The sequence below is a fragment of the Echeneis naucrates genome, chromosome 5, assembly GCF_900963305.1.
Source record: "Echeneis naucrates chromosome 5, fEcheNa1.1, whole genome shotgun sequence".
NCBI classification, from domain to species: Eukaryota; Metazoa; Chordata; class Actinopteri; order Carangiformes; family Echeneidae; genus Echeneis; species Echeneis naucrates.
The window spans coordinates 904447-920254 of record NC_042515.1 but is presented as its reverse complement, the minus strand read 5'-3'; the positions used below and the strand labels follow the sequence as shown (position 1 = coordinate 920254).

Below are 15808 nucleotides of genomic sequence, written 5' to 3'. Positions count from 1 at the left end.
AGAGAGAAAGATCCTGACAAAACAAATCCCTGATTTCACCTTCATCTGAGGACTGAGACACATTTTACACTCTCAGATTCTTTGTCCCAGTTTGGTTTGTATTCAGTCTGAACAGATATAAAATCTGATAAACAAACAAGACAAAACTCACCATGTAGATAAATGTAGGTCTCAGCCTCAGTCTGATGTCTGATGGTCTCCTGTGTAGATACACAGCGATAGTAGCCGGTCTTGGTCACTTTAATTTGGAGGGTGATGTCGTAGCTTCCTCCTCTTTCAGAGATCTTTGGTTCTTCAGCAGGGAGGATGTTTCCTTCTCTGTCCTTCCACTGGACTTCAGGTTTGGGTGAAGCTCCAAGAACTTCACACTGAAGCTGAGCCCAGTTATCTGTCTGGTCAATTGTCACAATATTTGGCTTCTGAGCTGTTCCTGTAAACATGAACAATGTGGACAAAGTTAAACACAGAAGAGTCAAACAGGACGTCAGAGTCCACCCAGAGGTCACCGACAGTCTGATGAGAATCATAAACTGTGACCTTCACCGTCTCCAGATCTGACCCAGTTCAGCAGATAAAGGAGACAGTCGTCTCCACCTTCATCATCTAAACACCAACTGAGGGAACGAGTTTGCGAACAAGTTCATCCTCCAGTCTTTTCCATTTCTATTCCACTAAACTGAGAATAAAACTGATCTAATATGAGACACAGGCTGTTAAAGAACAGACTCACTGTGTGTGATCAGCTCTGATCTGTCTCTGACACACTCAGTGTTCACTTCATTAGGTACACCTGTACAATCTAACACAATCCAACACAACTGTTGTGTGATGAGTCGACTTCTCTGATGCTGATGATGTTCAGTTTTTATGTCTGAGCTCAGCGAGAACCACGGAACTGAACCGACTCTTTTCTGACAGTCCACACAAACTGAACATGACAAACTTTGTTCAGCTGGGATTGATGACTCAGCTGTTTGTCCTGACGGCAGAAGATTGTACAGGTGAGAGGAAAACTGATCATCAGGTTTGTTGTGATTCTTCTTTTGTAGCAGCAGCTGATCACAGATTGAACTGGACTGTTTTATTTTGAAGGAGGAAGAAAGTAGAGCATTCTCACTTGAAGGGGGGTTAAAAAAGAGTGTAGAATAAGAACAGAAGGTGAAGACGGCAGAACGGAGCCAGAAAACAGTTGGAGGCTGAATTTCCTCTTTAATAATCAGCTCCCTCCTTCAGACTATCTGTGTGTCTCCATTCACTGAAGTCTGCGTCTTTACCTGCTGCAGGTGACGTTTGTTTGTCATGACCTCATTTCTGATCAGTTTTCTTCTGTTATTTACAAACCTGATACATTTTTATTTTACTCAGTTAATTCAAGCTACCGATGTCTGAAATATGACATGTTCACTGTGTCCAGATCAAAGTGCAGCAAAGTCACCAACCAGAACCCAAACCCAGAAAGACCTGAGCTGCTTTCAGGGATCTGAGGCTTTAAAGAGTCTCTCTGTGCTCCAGAGCTCCCCCCAGTGTTCGGAGGAGCAGAGTCCAGCTCCGGATCCTCCATCAGCTCCATCAGCTGTTTCCTGTTCTGTTTGTTACCATGATGTCTGGAACAAAACGGAGGAATAAAGTCTGCTGTGACTTTAAGACCTCAGATCTGTGGAGTTAATAACTTTGTTGTTATCTGGAGAGACTTCCTTCCAACTTCCAACATGGAGATCCAGCTGACTGAAGATTAATTTTTTTTTTCTTGTGGTCAGATGAAGTTCAATGCAAAAACAGGAACAATAAACTCACCACGAACAGGAACGTAGGTCTCAGCCTCAGTCTGATGTCTGACGGTCTCCTGTGTAGATACACAGCGATAGTAGCCGGTCTTGGTCACTTTAATTTGGAGGGTGATGTCGTAGCTTCCTCCTCTTTCAGAGATCTTTGGTTCTTCAGCAGGGAGGATGTTTCCTTCTCTGTCCTTCCACTGGACTTCAGGTTTGGGTGAAGCTCCAAGAACTTCACACTGAAGCTGAACTCCATCCTGAGATTCACCAAGTGTCCTGATGAAAGGTCTGAGAGCGGCACCTGTGAACATCAGAAATAATTTTAAGTATTATTTATATTATATTATATCATTATAATAATTTATGGAGAACTTTGACAAAGTTTTCCAAATAACAGCAGGTTGTTGTTGTTCAGCCTCTCTGTTGTGATTTCTGATTTCTGAACTCTTTTCTGACAGTCCACACAAACTGAACAAACTCTGCAGACTGAGTGGGATAAAGATGAACTGTAGTGAACAGGTGAAATGTCTCCACCAGGTGATGGACAGGACGACTGACGTCATCAGAATCACGACTCACCTGGGATGTTTTCGTCACTTCTGTCTTTTAACCTTTTGTGGCTCAGAGGTTGCATACGACCCGACATGAATGTGGAAAAGTCCATAAATACATTGACTACATATTTCCACATGGAGCCAAATGTTCATATAAACACGTTATATCTCATCTGAAAGCTCAGATGTTCGTTTTTTCATCGCCCTTAACGATCTTCACGGCGGATTTACGACGTTCGAACAGGAACGTCTCACTTTACGGCAGTCAGCCGGCAGAAACTAGCTTGCTAACTTTTGTCGCCGCCGTTAAAATCGGTTTATTGGTCCAAAAAGAGACTTTTAAAGACGAAGTGGGCTCGATTTAAAGAAGAAGAAGCCGCAGATTGAATCCAGCTGGTTTTAAATCCAGTGGATGTAAAAACGAGCCAAATTAAAGTGAATGAATTCCCGCCTTTAGTTTGAACGCTGCTCTTCAAACTTCCGCTTCATCTGCATTTCTGTCAATTTTCACTTTGGACCGAATAACTGACCAATGAGCTTCAAGGTCTCTGACATCAGGACCCGCCTAGCAACAAATCAAACCAATCAGCACCTTTACAGCACCTACACTGACGTCACTAACGAACACTTTACTCCTCGGCCAATCAGAGGAGCGCGCCTTTCGGCGGCCCCTCATGACTTTGATGGACAGCTGCTTCCGCCCAATAGGAAGTGAGCTCCGTGAAAAAAGTCAGAGCGTGTCGGCGGTAAAAAGAGCTGCCTGCCCATATATGGAAGTTAGCGTAGCCGGACTTCCTGCGGCGGAGGCCCGCCCACAGAACAGAGGAAGTCCTTATCGGGCCACAGAGAGCAGATTGAATAAACTAAAGATGGAAATGTGGATGTGAACATGAAGTGCAGCTTCTTTTAGTCGGCTTTAACATTCAGGGACACTTTTAGAGCCACTCAACACTTTTCTCTTCTTTATTTGGAGCTCTGGAGAGCTTTTCTAAAGCTCTGTAGTCCTCTGATGGAGATGATCTGTGCTGCACTTTGGGAAATATCTCAGAGACACTTCAGTCTATCAACATGACATTTGGTACAGATGTTGGACGCCAGCTGACGAACACTTCCTGTAAATTTCAGCCTGATAGTCCAAATTATAGCCAACTTACTGAACTTTGAATGTGTAATAAAAATATGAAAAGCAGCAGGTTTTCAGATGATTGTGTGTCTGCTCCTGAACCAACACATCTGTGTTTGTGGTAGAAATGAGACTAACACAACATCAGACAGCTCAGTGTGTTCTTTGCAGTGATGCTGAGGACGTGTGTCGGTTCTTTATAGTCTGAGAACAGCAGAACATTTAAGATGAGCGTGAACGAACGGCTGGAAATGAACACAACCACAATGAGCCATAAGAGGTTAAGGGACCATCTAAAAGGAAAAATAAAACACGTTAGTTTGTGATTTCATTCCTTCAACAGACAGATAACAAACATAAAGACGGTGTGAACGCTGATAAAGACACAGACTTTAACAACATCTGCTTTTATGGAAACACTCACCAACAAGAAGCTTCACGTGCTGTTTCTGATTTGTACGTCTAAATTCACAGCTGTACTTTCCACTGTCAGACACCTTCGTGTTGCTGATCTTTATGGAGGCGTTTCCGTCCTTCAGTCCTCCAGGAAAATGTGAGACACGACCTTTGAACTGCTCATGTTGACCTGATAGATCTTTACTGGAAGAAAGACCACCTTCATACACATAAACCTCCTTCTGACCGTCAGCCCTCCAGTCAAACCTCTCAGCTGTAATATCCTCTGAGATGGAACAGGGTAAAGTCACATCACGTCCTTCTATCACTGTGATCTCTGGTCCTGGAAGACAAAACAGATTTTAATTATTGTGTTATTTAGAAATATAATCACAGACTCCACACCTCAGTTGTGTTGTGATTTTTGTCCTGAAGTCAAAGTGTTGTGGAGGCTGATGGTTTATTTTCTTATAAAACATCTTAAAGAACTGAACGAGTAAAATCAGGTCATGACAACAACATTTACAGTGTTGAGGCCACAACATTAAATACAGACAACCACATTTATTCACTAAAGACACAAAAATCAACGTATCTGTGTGTTTGTGTGTGTTCGACAGGAAAACAACACAATCAGCTGCCGTGTTCACTGTGAACAGGTAACACAATCTAACTGCTGAGCTGCTGCAACAACAAATATTAACCACCAGTGAAGTCCATGGGATGGAGGAATTTACAGGCTGTTATTAACATGGACACAAGATGGCGTCTGCTACAGGAAGTGATGTCATCACCAATCAGCCACTGACAGACAGTTTCATGTCCAGACCTGACGGAGCTGAAGACAAACAGACCAGGAAATGTTTTAGTGCCACTTTGACAGCATAATAACGTTTCTGAATTTATTATCCTGATTAATATTATTGAGGACGAAGCTGTTTGTCTGTTTTCAGGATTTTGCTGTTTCTGTTTGTTCTGATTTGTTTTAAAGTAAATCCATCATTATGATGATTAAACACTGATATGTTGAAGACAATGAGGTGAATCTGCAGTCAGTTTATGTTCATATTCATTCAGAGCTCCGGCTCCAACATGGATATGAACATTAAATCAAAGCCGTCTGTGCTTTTTATTTCATTCTGGTTCAGATTCTGCAGGTTTTATATTTCAGCAGAGAAACCAGCCAGAAGTTACACAATGAAGGAAGCTGTCAGTCAGTCAGGAAGGAAAGGAGGAAGAATGTGACACCTTCTGATCCAGATCAACGAGGGCAGACTGAACAACACAAACTACATCCTACCAACCATCACACAGGTGAGACGACACCTGATCCACACAAACTGAACAGTGTAACCTTCATGACTGCTGATTCAGACTGAATCTCTTTGATCTGGGTGTTCCTAATAAACCGACTCCTGACTGCTTCATTCATGAAGGCCGCCCTGATACAAACTCAGCTGACCCCTCCAGGCTCCTGTAGACGAGATAAAACAAAGCGTGTCCTCAGAAACAGTTGAGAACTGAACTAACAGGTTTCACTGTTCCACAACAATCATCAGGAACAACATCTCCACCCTCATTTTCCTGAGAAGGAGGGAGTGTTACCACGGAAAGGTGGAGGAGGTCCAATATTCCTGAACATCACCTGAGCTGAATGTTCATGATGACAATCAGTCAATAACCAATGAACCACCTGAGCACCTGCTGCTGTGACGGAGTTCATCACAACTACACAACTACACAACAACACAACAACACAAATGAACTCACTTTAGATTTGATCAGAGAAAAAGAGAACAACAACAGAATCAAATCAGAATCTACAACATCTGTGATCTGGAGAGGATGGAGACACACACACAGACACACACAACAGCCTGAACCAAGACAGACAGACAGACAGACACACACACACACACACAGAGACAGACAGACACACAGACAGACTCACACTCACACTCACACACACACACACACACACACACACAGACAGACTCACACACACACACACTCATCTACACGTGTCCTGTGTCGTCATAACGTCCCAAACCTCCTCTTGACCGGAGCAGCTCTGTTAACGGCTGACATCAACAGATGATGTCATTCAATGACGTCACCGGCCGTTGAACAGCATCGTCACAGGTGCCGGTGCTGACGTCAGCTGTCCCTGATGGTTCTCACCGGCTTCAGCAGCTGACGTTGATCCGGACCAGATCAGGACCCAGAGACACACCGGAAGCAGCTCCATGGCGGTCCGGCTCTCCACTACAGTCACCGGCCCACATCAGGAACATCTGGAGGACCGAGCTGCAGCCTCCTCACACTCTGATTGGCTGATCACACACCTTCTGCACGGCCTTCACAATAAAAGCCTGTCCTGGACGGACCGAAGACCGCAGAACCGGGTCGGTCCGGACAGACAAAACACAATCCTGACTTTACTTCTGCTGTGAGAGAAACTCATCATTTAACTGAAACAACACAAAAAGGATTTGGACTGTTGGACCAACAACTCATGTCAATTCAATCAGACGGATGAATCAGCTGAAATCAGAGTCAGAGAGCGGACAGCAGGTGGCGCCAGTTCTACGTCATGTTGTGTTTTGTTGTGGTGATTAATGGACTCACACTGACACCTTCCGGTCAGAGTGGTACATTGCATGTACCTGTCTTCAGAGAGCCAAAAGTGTGGAGGAGTTTTTGTGCCACTGTGAAATAAATAAATACATCATTAAATAAAAAAATCATTAATTAAATACTTAAATGTGTTATTTATTAATTGAAATACCGATTGATTTTATGTAAAAACACATAATTATTTCAGTATTTAATTAATCATTTCGTGGTCCTGTGATGCAGTGTTTCATTAATTAATTTAATCTGTCAAACTCACCCATCAAAGTCAGTGGGCGGGACTAACGCCTGATTGGTTACCCAGAGCATCAAGTCAAAACAGATCGAATCCAGATCACGGATCGACGCAGAGCTGGAGAACACACTCCGGTACACAACAGCACAAAGGTCCGCACAGACTGCCGAACTGGGTCAATAATAATCATTCAATCGTTCCGTCCCGCGAGTGGCAGAGTCGGACAAAATGCTGAGAAGTTCCCCGGAGCTGCGGAGAGAAGCGGACCTGTCCCAGAGACTAGCTGCTTTAGCTGATTGATTTGTGATATTTTTCTGTCTTGTAGCTGAAGTATCAAAACTCTCTGAGCCAGAAGGAACAAGAGAGACCACCAACACAAACCGAAGTCTGATGTCTGGCTTAAAGAGGAGCTTCTTTCTTCAGGACTTGGAGGGCAAAGAGTCACATTTTTGGATGAGTAAAACGAATTTAGCTAATCCATAAAGTTTACTGTCTGTGGCAAGTTGAAATTGTGCAGTTCTACTTAGCATTTCCATTTCTTTTTCAAAGACATAAGTTTCTTAATGTCCATATTTGACTCATACTTATGTAGTTTGTCACGTCATGTTGTGAACACCTGGTAAGTTTTCACAGGCCTTGTTTAGTTTTTGGTAAGTCAGTATGATGTGCTTTTTTCCACAGGGGATGATGGTTTTAACAAACTTATGGAAGTGTTCCTGAAACTCCAAGAAGGGGGAGTATTTGAATTTCTAAAAATTGCAGGATCTACTCGCAGTCGAAATCTGGCAGGCCGTTTTGTTTCATACACCTTCTGATCTTTGACACTCCAAGCATTGCTGCAATTAGACAAGCTGGTGCTCCAGAAAGAACTTGATGTTCCAGAACTGAAGTCAGAATGCCCAACGCCCCGGTCCCTGTGTGCGTTGTCTGTTGTGTCCTGGTACCAGAGAAGCAGCGGAGCACTTCTTCTAAATTTGCAGTCACTCTGCAGACCAAGCATGCTCTGGGTCTGCAGTACCTGCTTCCACATATTCAGCAAGGTCTAAAAGATCAACAACTCCCGTGAAAGTTCATGCACGTCCTCCATTGCCGCCATGTTTTGAAAGGCTTCCGCACAGACTTCAGACCAAAGCAATGGATCACAGTAAATTGGCATTAGTCCCGCCCACTGACTTGTCTGCCTCTCTCTCTCTCTCTCTCTCTCTCTCTCTCAACCCAACCGGTCGAGGCAGATGGCCGCCCCCCCTGAGCCTGGTTCTGCTCGAGGTTTCTGCCTCTTAAAGGAAGTTTTTCCTTGCCACTTATGCCAAGTGCTTGCTCATCGGGGGATCTGTTGGGTCTCTTTAAATAAATTTATAAAGAGTTTGGTCTAGACCTGCTCTATATTTAAAGTGCCTTGATGTAACTTTGTTATGATTTGGCGCTATACAAATAAATCTGATTTGATTTGAAGTGAGATGATTTGACTTTGACAGATAAATAAATTCATGAAACACTGCATCACAGGACCACAAAATAATTAAATACTGAAATAATTGTGTTTTTACATAAAATCAATTGGTATTTCAATTGACACATTTAAGTAATTATTTAATTATATATTTATAAATTTATTTAATGAAGTATTTATTTATTTCATAGTGGCACAAAAACTCCTCCATACATATGCAGGTGTGACGTATATCTGACAAGTGACGATGTGACACTGACTTCTGGTGTCCAGCAGGTGGCGCTCTGAGTCTGACTTCATGTTGACTGAAGTTCAGGAATGTGGTCATCAGTTTGGGTCGGTTCGGATGATCAATGTTGGACTGGCAGGAAGTGACGCAGAAACCAGAACTGTCCGAACCTCGATGCTCGTTTTTCCATTAGTTTTATTTGATTCCACTAATTCTCCTTCTTTTGGTCACCTGGTCCGGAGTTCTGGTTCCGGTCTGTCGGTGTTTCCAGTCTGTTGGCGGTCCAGATGTTCTGTCATCACTGATGAATTCTGTAGTTTGAATCTGACACAGGTTTTTATTTTCTGCCCTGACAGAGCCTCGACTGTTCAGGTGAACCTGAATGTTTCCATCAGATCACAATGTGACACGTCGGTCTGTTCTGATCAGTGTGTTCATGTTAATCAATCTTTATTTGAGAAGTACTTTTCATGCAAGTTTATTACAAAGACCTTTTAAAGAGGAATGAATGATAAGAAGCTTTTGAAATGATCCAGTTTCCCGTTCTAAACTGGTTCACACATCAGAAAGGACCCACTGCACACGTCTGATGGCTCAGGACTGATGTGGATGACTTTATTTTCTTCCTGCAGAAGAGAAAACAAAATTACATGGAAGAAAACCTAAACTGTCAGCAGGATGTTTTATTTATTCAACTACTTGTGGTCAAGTCTGTCATTCATAATCAGGTTGAACATGGTCTCTGCCTTGGTTACATTCCTGAGATCCTGAGCCCATAAACAGAGAGCGTCATGATAAATCCTGAGATACAGTTTGACTTGTTAGAACAAATGTCACATTGGTGTCAGTATTATTATTGATCAGCATTAATTGTCTTTGTATTTGTAAAATTATGTGTTTAGGTCGTTCTACAGCTGAGCTGATGTTTCTATCTTTATCTGATCAGGAGTTCTGCTCATTCTTTGGAGCAGTAATGATGAACAATCAGCTCCAAATATCCAGAGACTTTGGCAGCTAGGCCTCTGAATGACACACTCTGATTGGCTGTGACATCTATCAAAGATGGAGGATGAGAATGGACGGATAAACACAGAGGTAAACTGATATTCGGAAGTATCGACACTTTAACGGGCTAAAAGGTAAAACCTGCTGTAAAATACCAGAAGGGACACTCTGATCAACTCATGGATGAAGATGATTCATAATGAGAGCTCTGCTTAAAAGACATTTAAGGACAGTCATGATAACTGTCTTAAGTTTGAATAAATCTATTTGGATGTGTTGATTTGAACTTACTAGTGCGACATATGCAGAAAACTATTCCAAGAAGTAAAGCAAGACATAACCCTGCAATAACCACGTACAGACGGACCGGTGTGTTCGTTCCCCCTGAAATACAGAACAAAGTCATTTAGCATACACTCAGATCGTCACTGAAGATGTGCATGCTGCTGAAACCTATGAAAACAAGTTCAGACGTTTCTCAAACATCACTGGAGGAAATTCTTTGACTTTTTTCTGCAGAGTTTAGAAGCAGGAATGAATTAATGCGAAATGGACAATATTTTTCAGTACACGACTAATATGTGAATCCTGAAGTGATGAATGAACTTTGGATTGTTCCACAGAGTTTATATTCATATCATTGTCTGATAGCTGTAGCTACAATCAAGGGTTTCTTTTACAACATTTCAACAACTTTGAGAGATTCACCATCCAGATGTACTGAGTAAAGTCTGAACACAGAATGAGCAGATCCATGAAGAATCTCACCAGGTACAGGTACATAGTTCTGATCGTAAATCTGATGTTTGATGGGCTCCTGTGTTGCTACACAGCGATAGTTGCCAGATGTGGTCACTTTAGTATGGACGATGATGGTGTAGCTTCTTCCTGTTTCAGAAATCTTTGGTTTTTCAGCAGGGAGGATGTTTCCATCTCCGTCCATCAACTGAACTTCAGGTCTGAAGGTCTCACCATGAACCTCACACTCGAGATTCACACCATCCTGTGTTTCACCAAGTATCTTGAAGGACAGCTTTGAAATTGTACCTGTAAACATAAAGAATAATTTATGAACAATTTTTACAGTATCTTACAGAATCTTTTTTGCTTAAAAAATGTTTTATATTGAGTTTAAGTAGAAAATACATAACAGAGAAAGGCACAATAGGAGGATTTACTTTTGACTTGATATTATGAGGGCTATTGATATTTGTCAAGATGAAATCATGTGAAATTTGTTAAGACGTAAAGAACATCTTCTATCCCACTAAAACAACGTAAAGATTATGTTAAGTATTAACTGTGTCACTGACACACACTCAGTGTTCACTTCATTAGGTACGCCTGTACAATCTAACACAATCTAACACAATTCAACACAACTGTTGTGTGATGGAGTCGACTTAAACTGACTGAATTCAACATAATCTTGTTTTTCTGAACACGGATCAGTGATGTCTGAATAGATCTAAATCAATCAGGATAAATCTACATAAAGTGAAGGGTAATTATCCTCACGTCGCAAATAAAGAGTGGCGCCGTCACCGTGACGTCATAACACAACAGACTCACCTGGGATGTTTTCGTCACTTCTGTCTTTTAACCTTTTGTGGCTCAGAGGTTGCATACGACCCGACATGAATGTGGAAAAGTCCATAAATACATTGACTACATATTTCCACATGGAGCCAAATGTTCATATAAACACGTTATATCTCATCTGAAAGCTCAGATGTTCGTTTTTTTCATCGCCCTTAACGATCTTCACGGCGGATTTACGACGTTCGAACAGGAACGTCTCACTTTACGGCAGTCAGCCGGCAGAAACTAGCTTGCTAACTTGTGTCGCCGCCGTTAAAATCGGTTTATTGGTCCAAAAAGAGACTTTTAAAGACGAAGTGGGCTCGATTTAAAGAAGAAGAAGCCGCAGATTGAATCCAGCTGGTTTTAAATCCAGTGGATGTAAAAACGAGCCAAATTAAAGTGAATGAATTCCCGCCTTTAGTTTGAACGCTGCTCTTCAAACTTCCGCTTCATCTGCATTTCTGTCAATTTTCACTTTGGCCCGAATAACTGACCAATGAGCTTCAAGGTCTCTGACATCAGGACCCGCCCAGCAACAAATCAAACCAATCAGCACCTTTACAGCACTTACACTGACGTCACTAACGAACTCTTTACTCCTCGGCCAATCAGAGGAGCGCGCCTTTCGGCGGCCCCTCATGACTTTGATGGACAGCTGCTTCCGTCCAATAGGAAGTGAGCTCCGTGAAAACAGTCAGAGCGTGTCGGCGGTAAAAGGAGCTGCCTGCCCATATATGGAAGTTAGCGTAGCCGGACTTCCTGCGGCGGAGGCCCGCCCACAGAACAGAGGAAGTCCTTATCGGGCCACAGAGAGCAGATTGAATAAACTAAAGATGGAAATGTGGATGTGAACATGAAGTGCAGCTTCTTTTAGTCGGCTTTAACATTCAGGGACACTTTTAGAGCCACTCAACACTTTTCTCTTCTTTATTTGGAGCTCTGGAGAGCTTTTCTAAAGCTCTGTAGTCCTCTGATGGAGATGATCTGTGCTGCACTTTGGGAAATATCTCAGAGACACTTCAGTCTATCAACATGACATTTGGTACAGATGTTGGACGCCAGCTGACGAACGGACGGTGTGAACGTGGGCCTGATATCTGCTGATACGACGGTTTTACTGCGGTCTAAATATGAGCTGGAAGTCAAAGAAGAGCAGCGTTTCCGTGTTTGTCGGTTCAATCCTTCGTCAGCTCTACAGATTCTGAGCTGAAAGTCAAATGAACGGAGCCCATGAAACCTCCGACAGCTCGTTTTCACTCATGCTGTGAAAATGGATCAGGTTCTTGTACTTTTGGTGGAAAACACGGTTAAAAATGGGAAAGTATTCAGAGACAGAAATGCACATCAGTAAAATGAACCCTAACAGGTTAAGGGACCATCTAAAAGGAAGAACAAAGCAAAACAGATGTTAGTTTGTGAAATCATTCGTGTAGGAAACAGATAACAAACCTGGGAATGTATGACAGATCTACCTAAAACCAATTTCACCAACGTCTAAGTTTAAAAACAACATTCAAAGATGTTCATGTTAATGCTGAGCTGGAAACAAACACCTTTCTGGTTGAATCTCGTTTCATCAGTCTGAAGTAGATTCATCTCAAATTTAATCCACCACAAACTGCTGAAAGGTGATTGTTCAGAATGAACTAAACTGGAACGTGTCAGATATCCAACATGTCTGATCCTTCAGAGGGAATCAGCCCAGATGTGGCTGCAGGTCTGTGGGGACGAGGTCCTCCAGATGTGTATTCTGATGTTTGATCTGAGATCAGATCAGTGAATAATCAGGAGTTTGATGAAAACACTCACCAACAAGAAGCTTCACGTGCTGTTTCTGATTTGTACGTCTAAATTCACAGCTGTACTTTCCACTGTCAGACACCTTCGTGTTGCTGATCTTTATGGAGGCGTTTCCGTCCTTCAGTCCTCCAGGAAAATGTGAGACACGACCTTTGAACTGCTCATGTTGACCTGATAGATCTTTACTGGAAGAAAGACCACCTTCATACACATAAACCTCCTTCTGACCGTCAGCCCTCCAGTCAAACCTCTCAGCTGTAATATCCTCTGAGATGGAACAGGGTAAAGTCACATCATGTCCTTCTATCACTGTGATCTCTGGTCCTGGAAGACAAAACATGTTGGATTTAGACACGTGGACGTCTTTGTTCTGACTAAACATCAACTGAATTTAGAATAAAATACTTTCACTTAAAGACAGAAACAACTTTACAAATACAAATTCTGAGACATTTGACTGTTTGGTTTGTCTGTTTGTTGTAAAATGACTCGTTTCTAAATAAACAGGTGTCCATCCACAGAATGAAGAGTTTCAGTGACACTAAATGTTCAGTCAACAGACGGCTCAGCAGGAAATAAGATGATCAGAAAATTACAAACATCTCATTATTTCGTCATGTTATTTTCATTCTGGGACGTTTCAAACAGACTCGTGTTATGAAAGAGGCCGTAATGTGGGAAAGTTTCTTTTTCTCCTGAAGACGTTTGAAATGAGGAAGTGAAGTGATCACCTCAGTAAAGACGAGTGTGTGTGTGTGTGTGTGTGTGTGTGTCTGTGTGTGTGTGTGTGTGTGGTCGCTCAGCTTCCTCAGCCGTTTAGACAGCTCGAGGTGTTTTTGCCTCCATGTCTGAGGGGCGTTTGGCTCAGTGAGATAAATTCAGAAATCTGTAAAATAATTTAAATTATGATCTATGAGAACATTTAAAGTTACAGTTACACATGAAAACTGTTAAACTTGATGTGAGCTAAAACAGCAAGTTGTTTTTTGGGTGTAAATGAAAAATCACTTTATTCTATTAAAAACTAAATTCTTTTCTTTTGGAGAAAGAATCACTTTTTTTTTTTTTTTTTGCTCACTTTAGATTTCCGTGAAAATTTGTTCACATCAGACAACAAAATAACACAAAAGCTTGACAATGATAAGAAATGTGTATATTAGTTTTCTACATCAGTTCTTTCTTGTATAAATCAGCACCTGTGCTCGTGACAATAACAGTTTAATATTTTATATTAACAAATCTTTGCCCAGTCTCATCAATTTCAAATAACCTGAACATGATTTCACATTTATGTCGCTGTCAAATTAAAAGTAACAGCCGACTTTTAAACAAATATGAACAGAAAAGTTTGTCGCCGACTCATGAAGAAAGATTTTTAAACGACTTTTACAAACACAAAGTTGTTGTTTTGTGTGCAGCTCAGTTTCTCACCGGGTTCCTCGGCAGACGCTGCTGCAGCCCACATCAGGACGCACACACACAGAGGAAGCAGCTCCATAACTGCAGCTGGCACACAAACCTGCAGCTTTTCTGCAGAACGCTTTCGATTCTCGCAGTCAGCCCCTTCACACGGTCATTGCATCATCAGAAGGAAGGAGAGAGTGAAGAAGTGCAGAGAAATCCACAAACTGAACCTGCTCATCAGATCCATTCAGTGATGTTGGAAAATGAAGAAAAGCCGAAGGAGCTCATCTGTTTATTTATTTAAATAGAAATAAAATTATAGTTTTTTTATTTTATAATATCTGATCGATGTTTTTCATTTCCTGTTACAGTTTCAGTCTGATCTTTGACCTGAAGGGGGCTCAGATCCACCTTCTCCTCATCTGGTTTCTAAAGAACAAGATGGCCGACAGACCTGTGACCTTTGACCCTTCGATTTTTAATTTTTATTTATTTATGTTTGTTGTGTTGGAGAAACAGAGACTTTGTGAGTTTTGTGTTGATTTTGGAGAAAAGTTTAAGGTTCAGATCAGGTTTCAGATTCAGGTCCAATGAAATCAGCCACTTCCCCAAAATGAGAGTTCAGCACTTTCAGTTTTTCATGAATGTGTGGTTGTGGGTTCTTTTTGTGTTCCTTTTGTGTGGGTTAGGGTTAACCCGAACCCCTGCAGGAACACACAGACAGTCTGTCCAATCAGCTGACGTCCCATGAAACACAACCCCACACAGACAGCAAAGAGAGATGAACGTTCACAGCAGTGATCAGTGTGCTGCTGCTTTAACGTTCACTTGTATGATGCTCCGTTAGTTTTCTGTCTTCACCCTGAACGACAGGAATGAGTCTCTCAGCTGCTTCAGGCTGGAGGAGGCTGGGAAATGTCTTCACTCTGACTTCTGCTGCTCAGAGGTCAGTTCCTCTGATCTTCTTTCTCAGTTCATTTTACAGAAGAGAAACTTTTCGTCCGGAGTATCTCAAACGTCAGCTTTATTCTCCTAAAAGCTGTGATCAAGAGTTTTTGAAGTGAAGCAGCGGAGGAACAACTTCTCCTTTACCTCCTCATTCTTCTGTGGAAATGTCAAACTGTTTTGTTTTTCATTTTATTGGAAAATCTGGATTTTTTCCAGAACAGAAACCTTGAAGGTTTAGATCCTAATGAGCCCGTTTGGGGTCAAGCACGTGAACGTGCCCCAGTAAACATGCTCTGTGCCCCCCTGTAAATGTTAAAAGCTCGAGGAGTGCATTTCCTTTCTAGTCAAGAAACAACAAATCTAAACTGCGTTGTTTAAATGAGACAAAGCATCAGTCGGAGTGTGTCAGAGACAGACTGCTGTCAGTCTGACTTCCTGTTTGTCTCCACACCGTTCGGAGTAGATGATCCTGTGAGCCTCCTTCATGACAAACCACTTGGATGTGTCTTTTAATTATGACATCTTACACAGAGGTTTGAATCAAATCAAAGCTCTCTGAGTGATTTCATACAATAAAACCATCAAACTGATCTCCATGTTGTTGAAGCTCAGTTCTCTTTACCAAGTGAGATCTCAGTGTTTTCACAGAAAGTTCCACATTTTACACACAATGA

General features: G+C 41.9%; 2 protein-coding genes across 6 annotated transcripts in view; both read right to left on the bottom strand.

Moving 5' to 3' along the window:
• Positions 1–15808, bottom strand: part of LOC115043988 (butyrophilin-like protein 1) — a 34630-nt gene that overhangs the window by 884 nt on the left and 17938 nt on the right. For 3 of the 4 annotated variants that reach the window (XM_029502796.1, XM_029502799.1, XM_029502798.1), the window contains 2 exons: positions 1795–1927; positions 152–430 (listed from right to left, as the gene is read on the bottom strand). In XM_029502796.1, coding sequence (XP_029358656.1) covers positions 152–430; positions 1795–1927 — 412 coding nt within the window. Of the gene's footprint in view, positions 1–151; positions 431–1794; positions 2074–15808 lie in introns of all 4 variants that reach the window. The other variant, XM_029502797.1, reaches the window with a different exon arrangement.
• Positions 8380–14412, bottom strand: LOC115043994 (butyrophilin subfamily 2 member A2-like). Of its 2 annotated transcripts, XM_029502809.1 has the most exons (7): positions 14214–14412; positions 12792–13106; positions 12354–12361; positions 10971–11001; positions 10167–10445; positions 9690–9782; positions 8380–9019 (listed from the first exon to the last, which is right to left on the bottom strand). In XM_029502809.1, exons 1-7 carry the CDS (start codon positions 14278–14280, stop codon positions 9009–9011), a joined length of 804 nt encoding a protein of 267 aa, XP_029358669.1. In that variant the 5' UTR covers positions 14281–14412; the 3' UTR covers positions 8380–9008. The 2 variants fall into 2 exon arrangements, with proteins under 2 accessions (XP_029358669.1, XP_029358670.1); XM_029502810.1 differs by lacking the exons at positions 10971–11001; positions 12354–12361 and having other exon boundaries at positions 14214–14409.

Coding starts and splice junctions, on each gene's coding strand:
- LOC115043994 (XM_029502809.1), bottom strand. CDS start 14,280: ATGGAGCTGCTTCCTCTGTGTGTGTGCGTCCTGATGTGGGCTGCAGCA. Junction 13,107..14,213: donor AGCGTCTGCCGAGGAACCCG/GTGAGAAACTGA, acceptor TTTGTCTTCCAG/GACCAGAGATCACAGTGATA. Junction 9,783..10,166: donor GAACTATGTACCTGTACCTG/GTGAGATTCTTC, acceptor TCTGTATTTCAG/GGGGAACGAACACACCGGTC.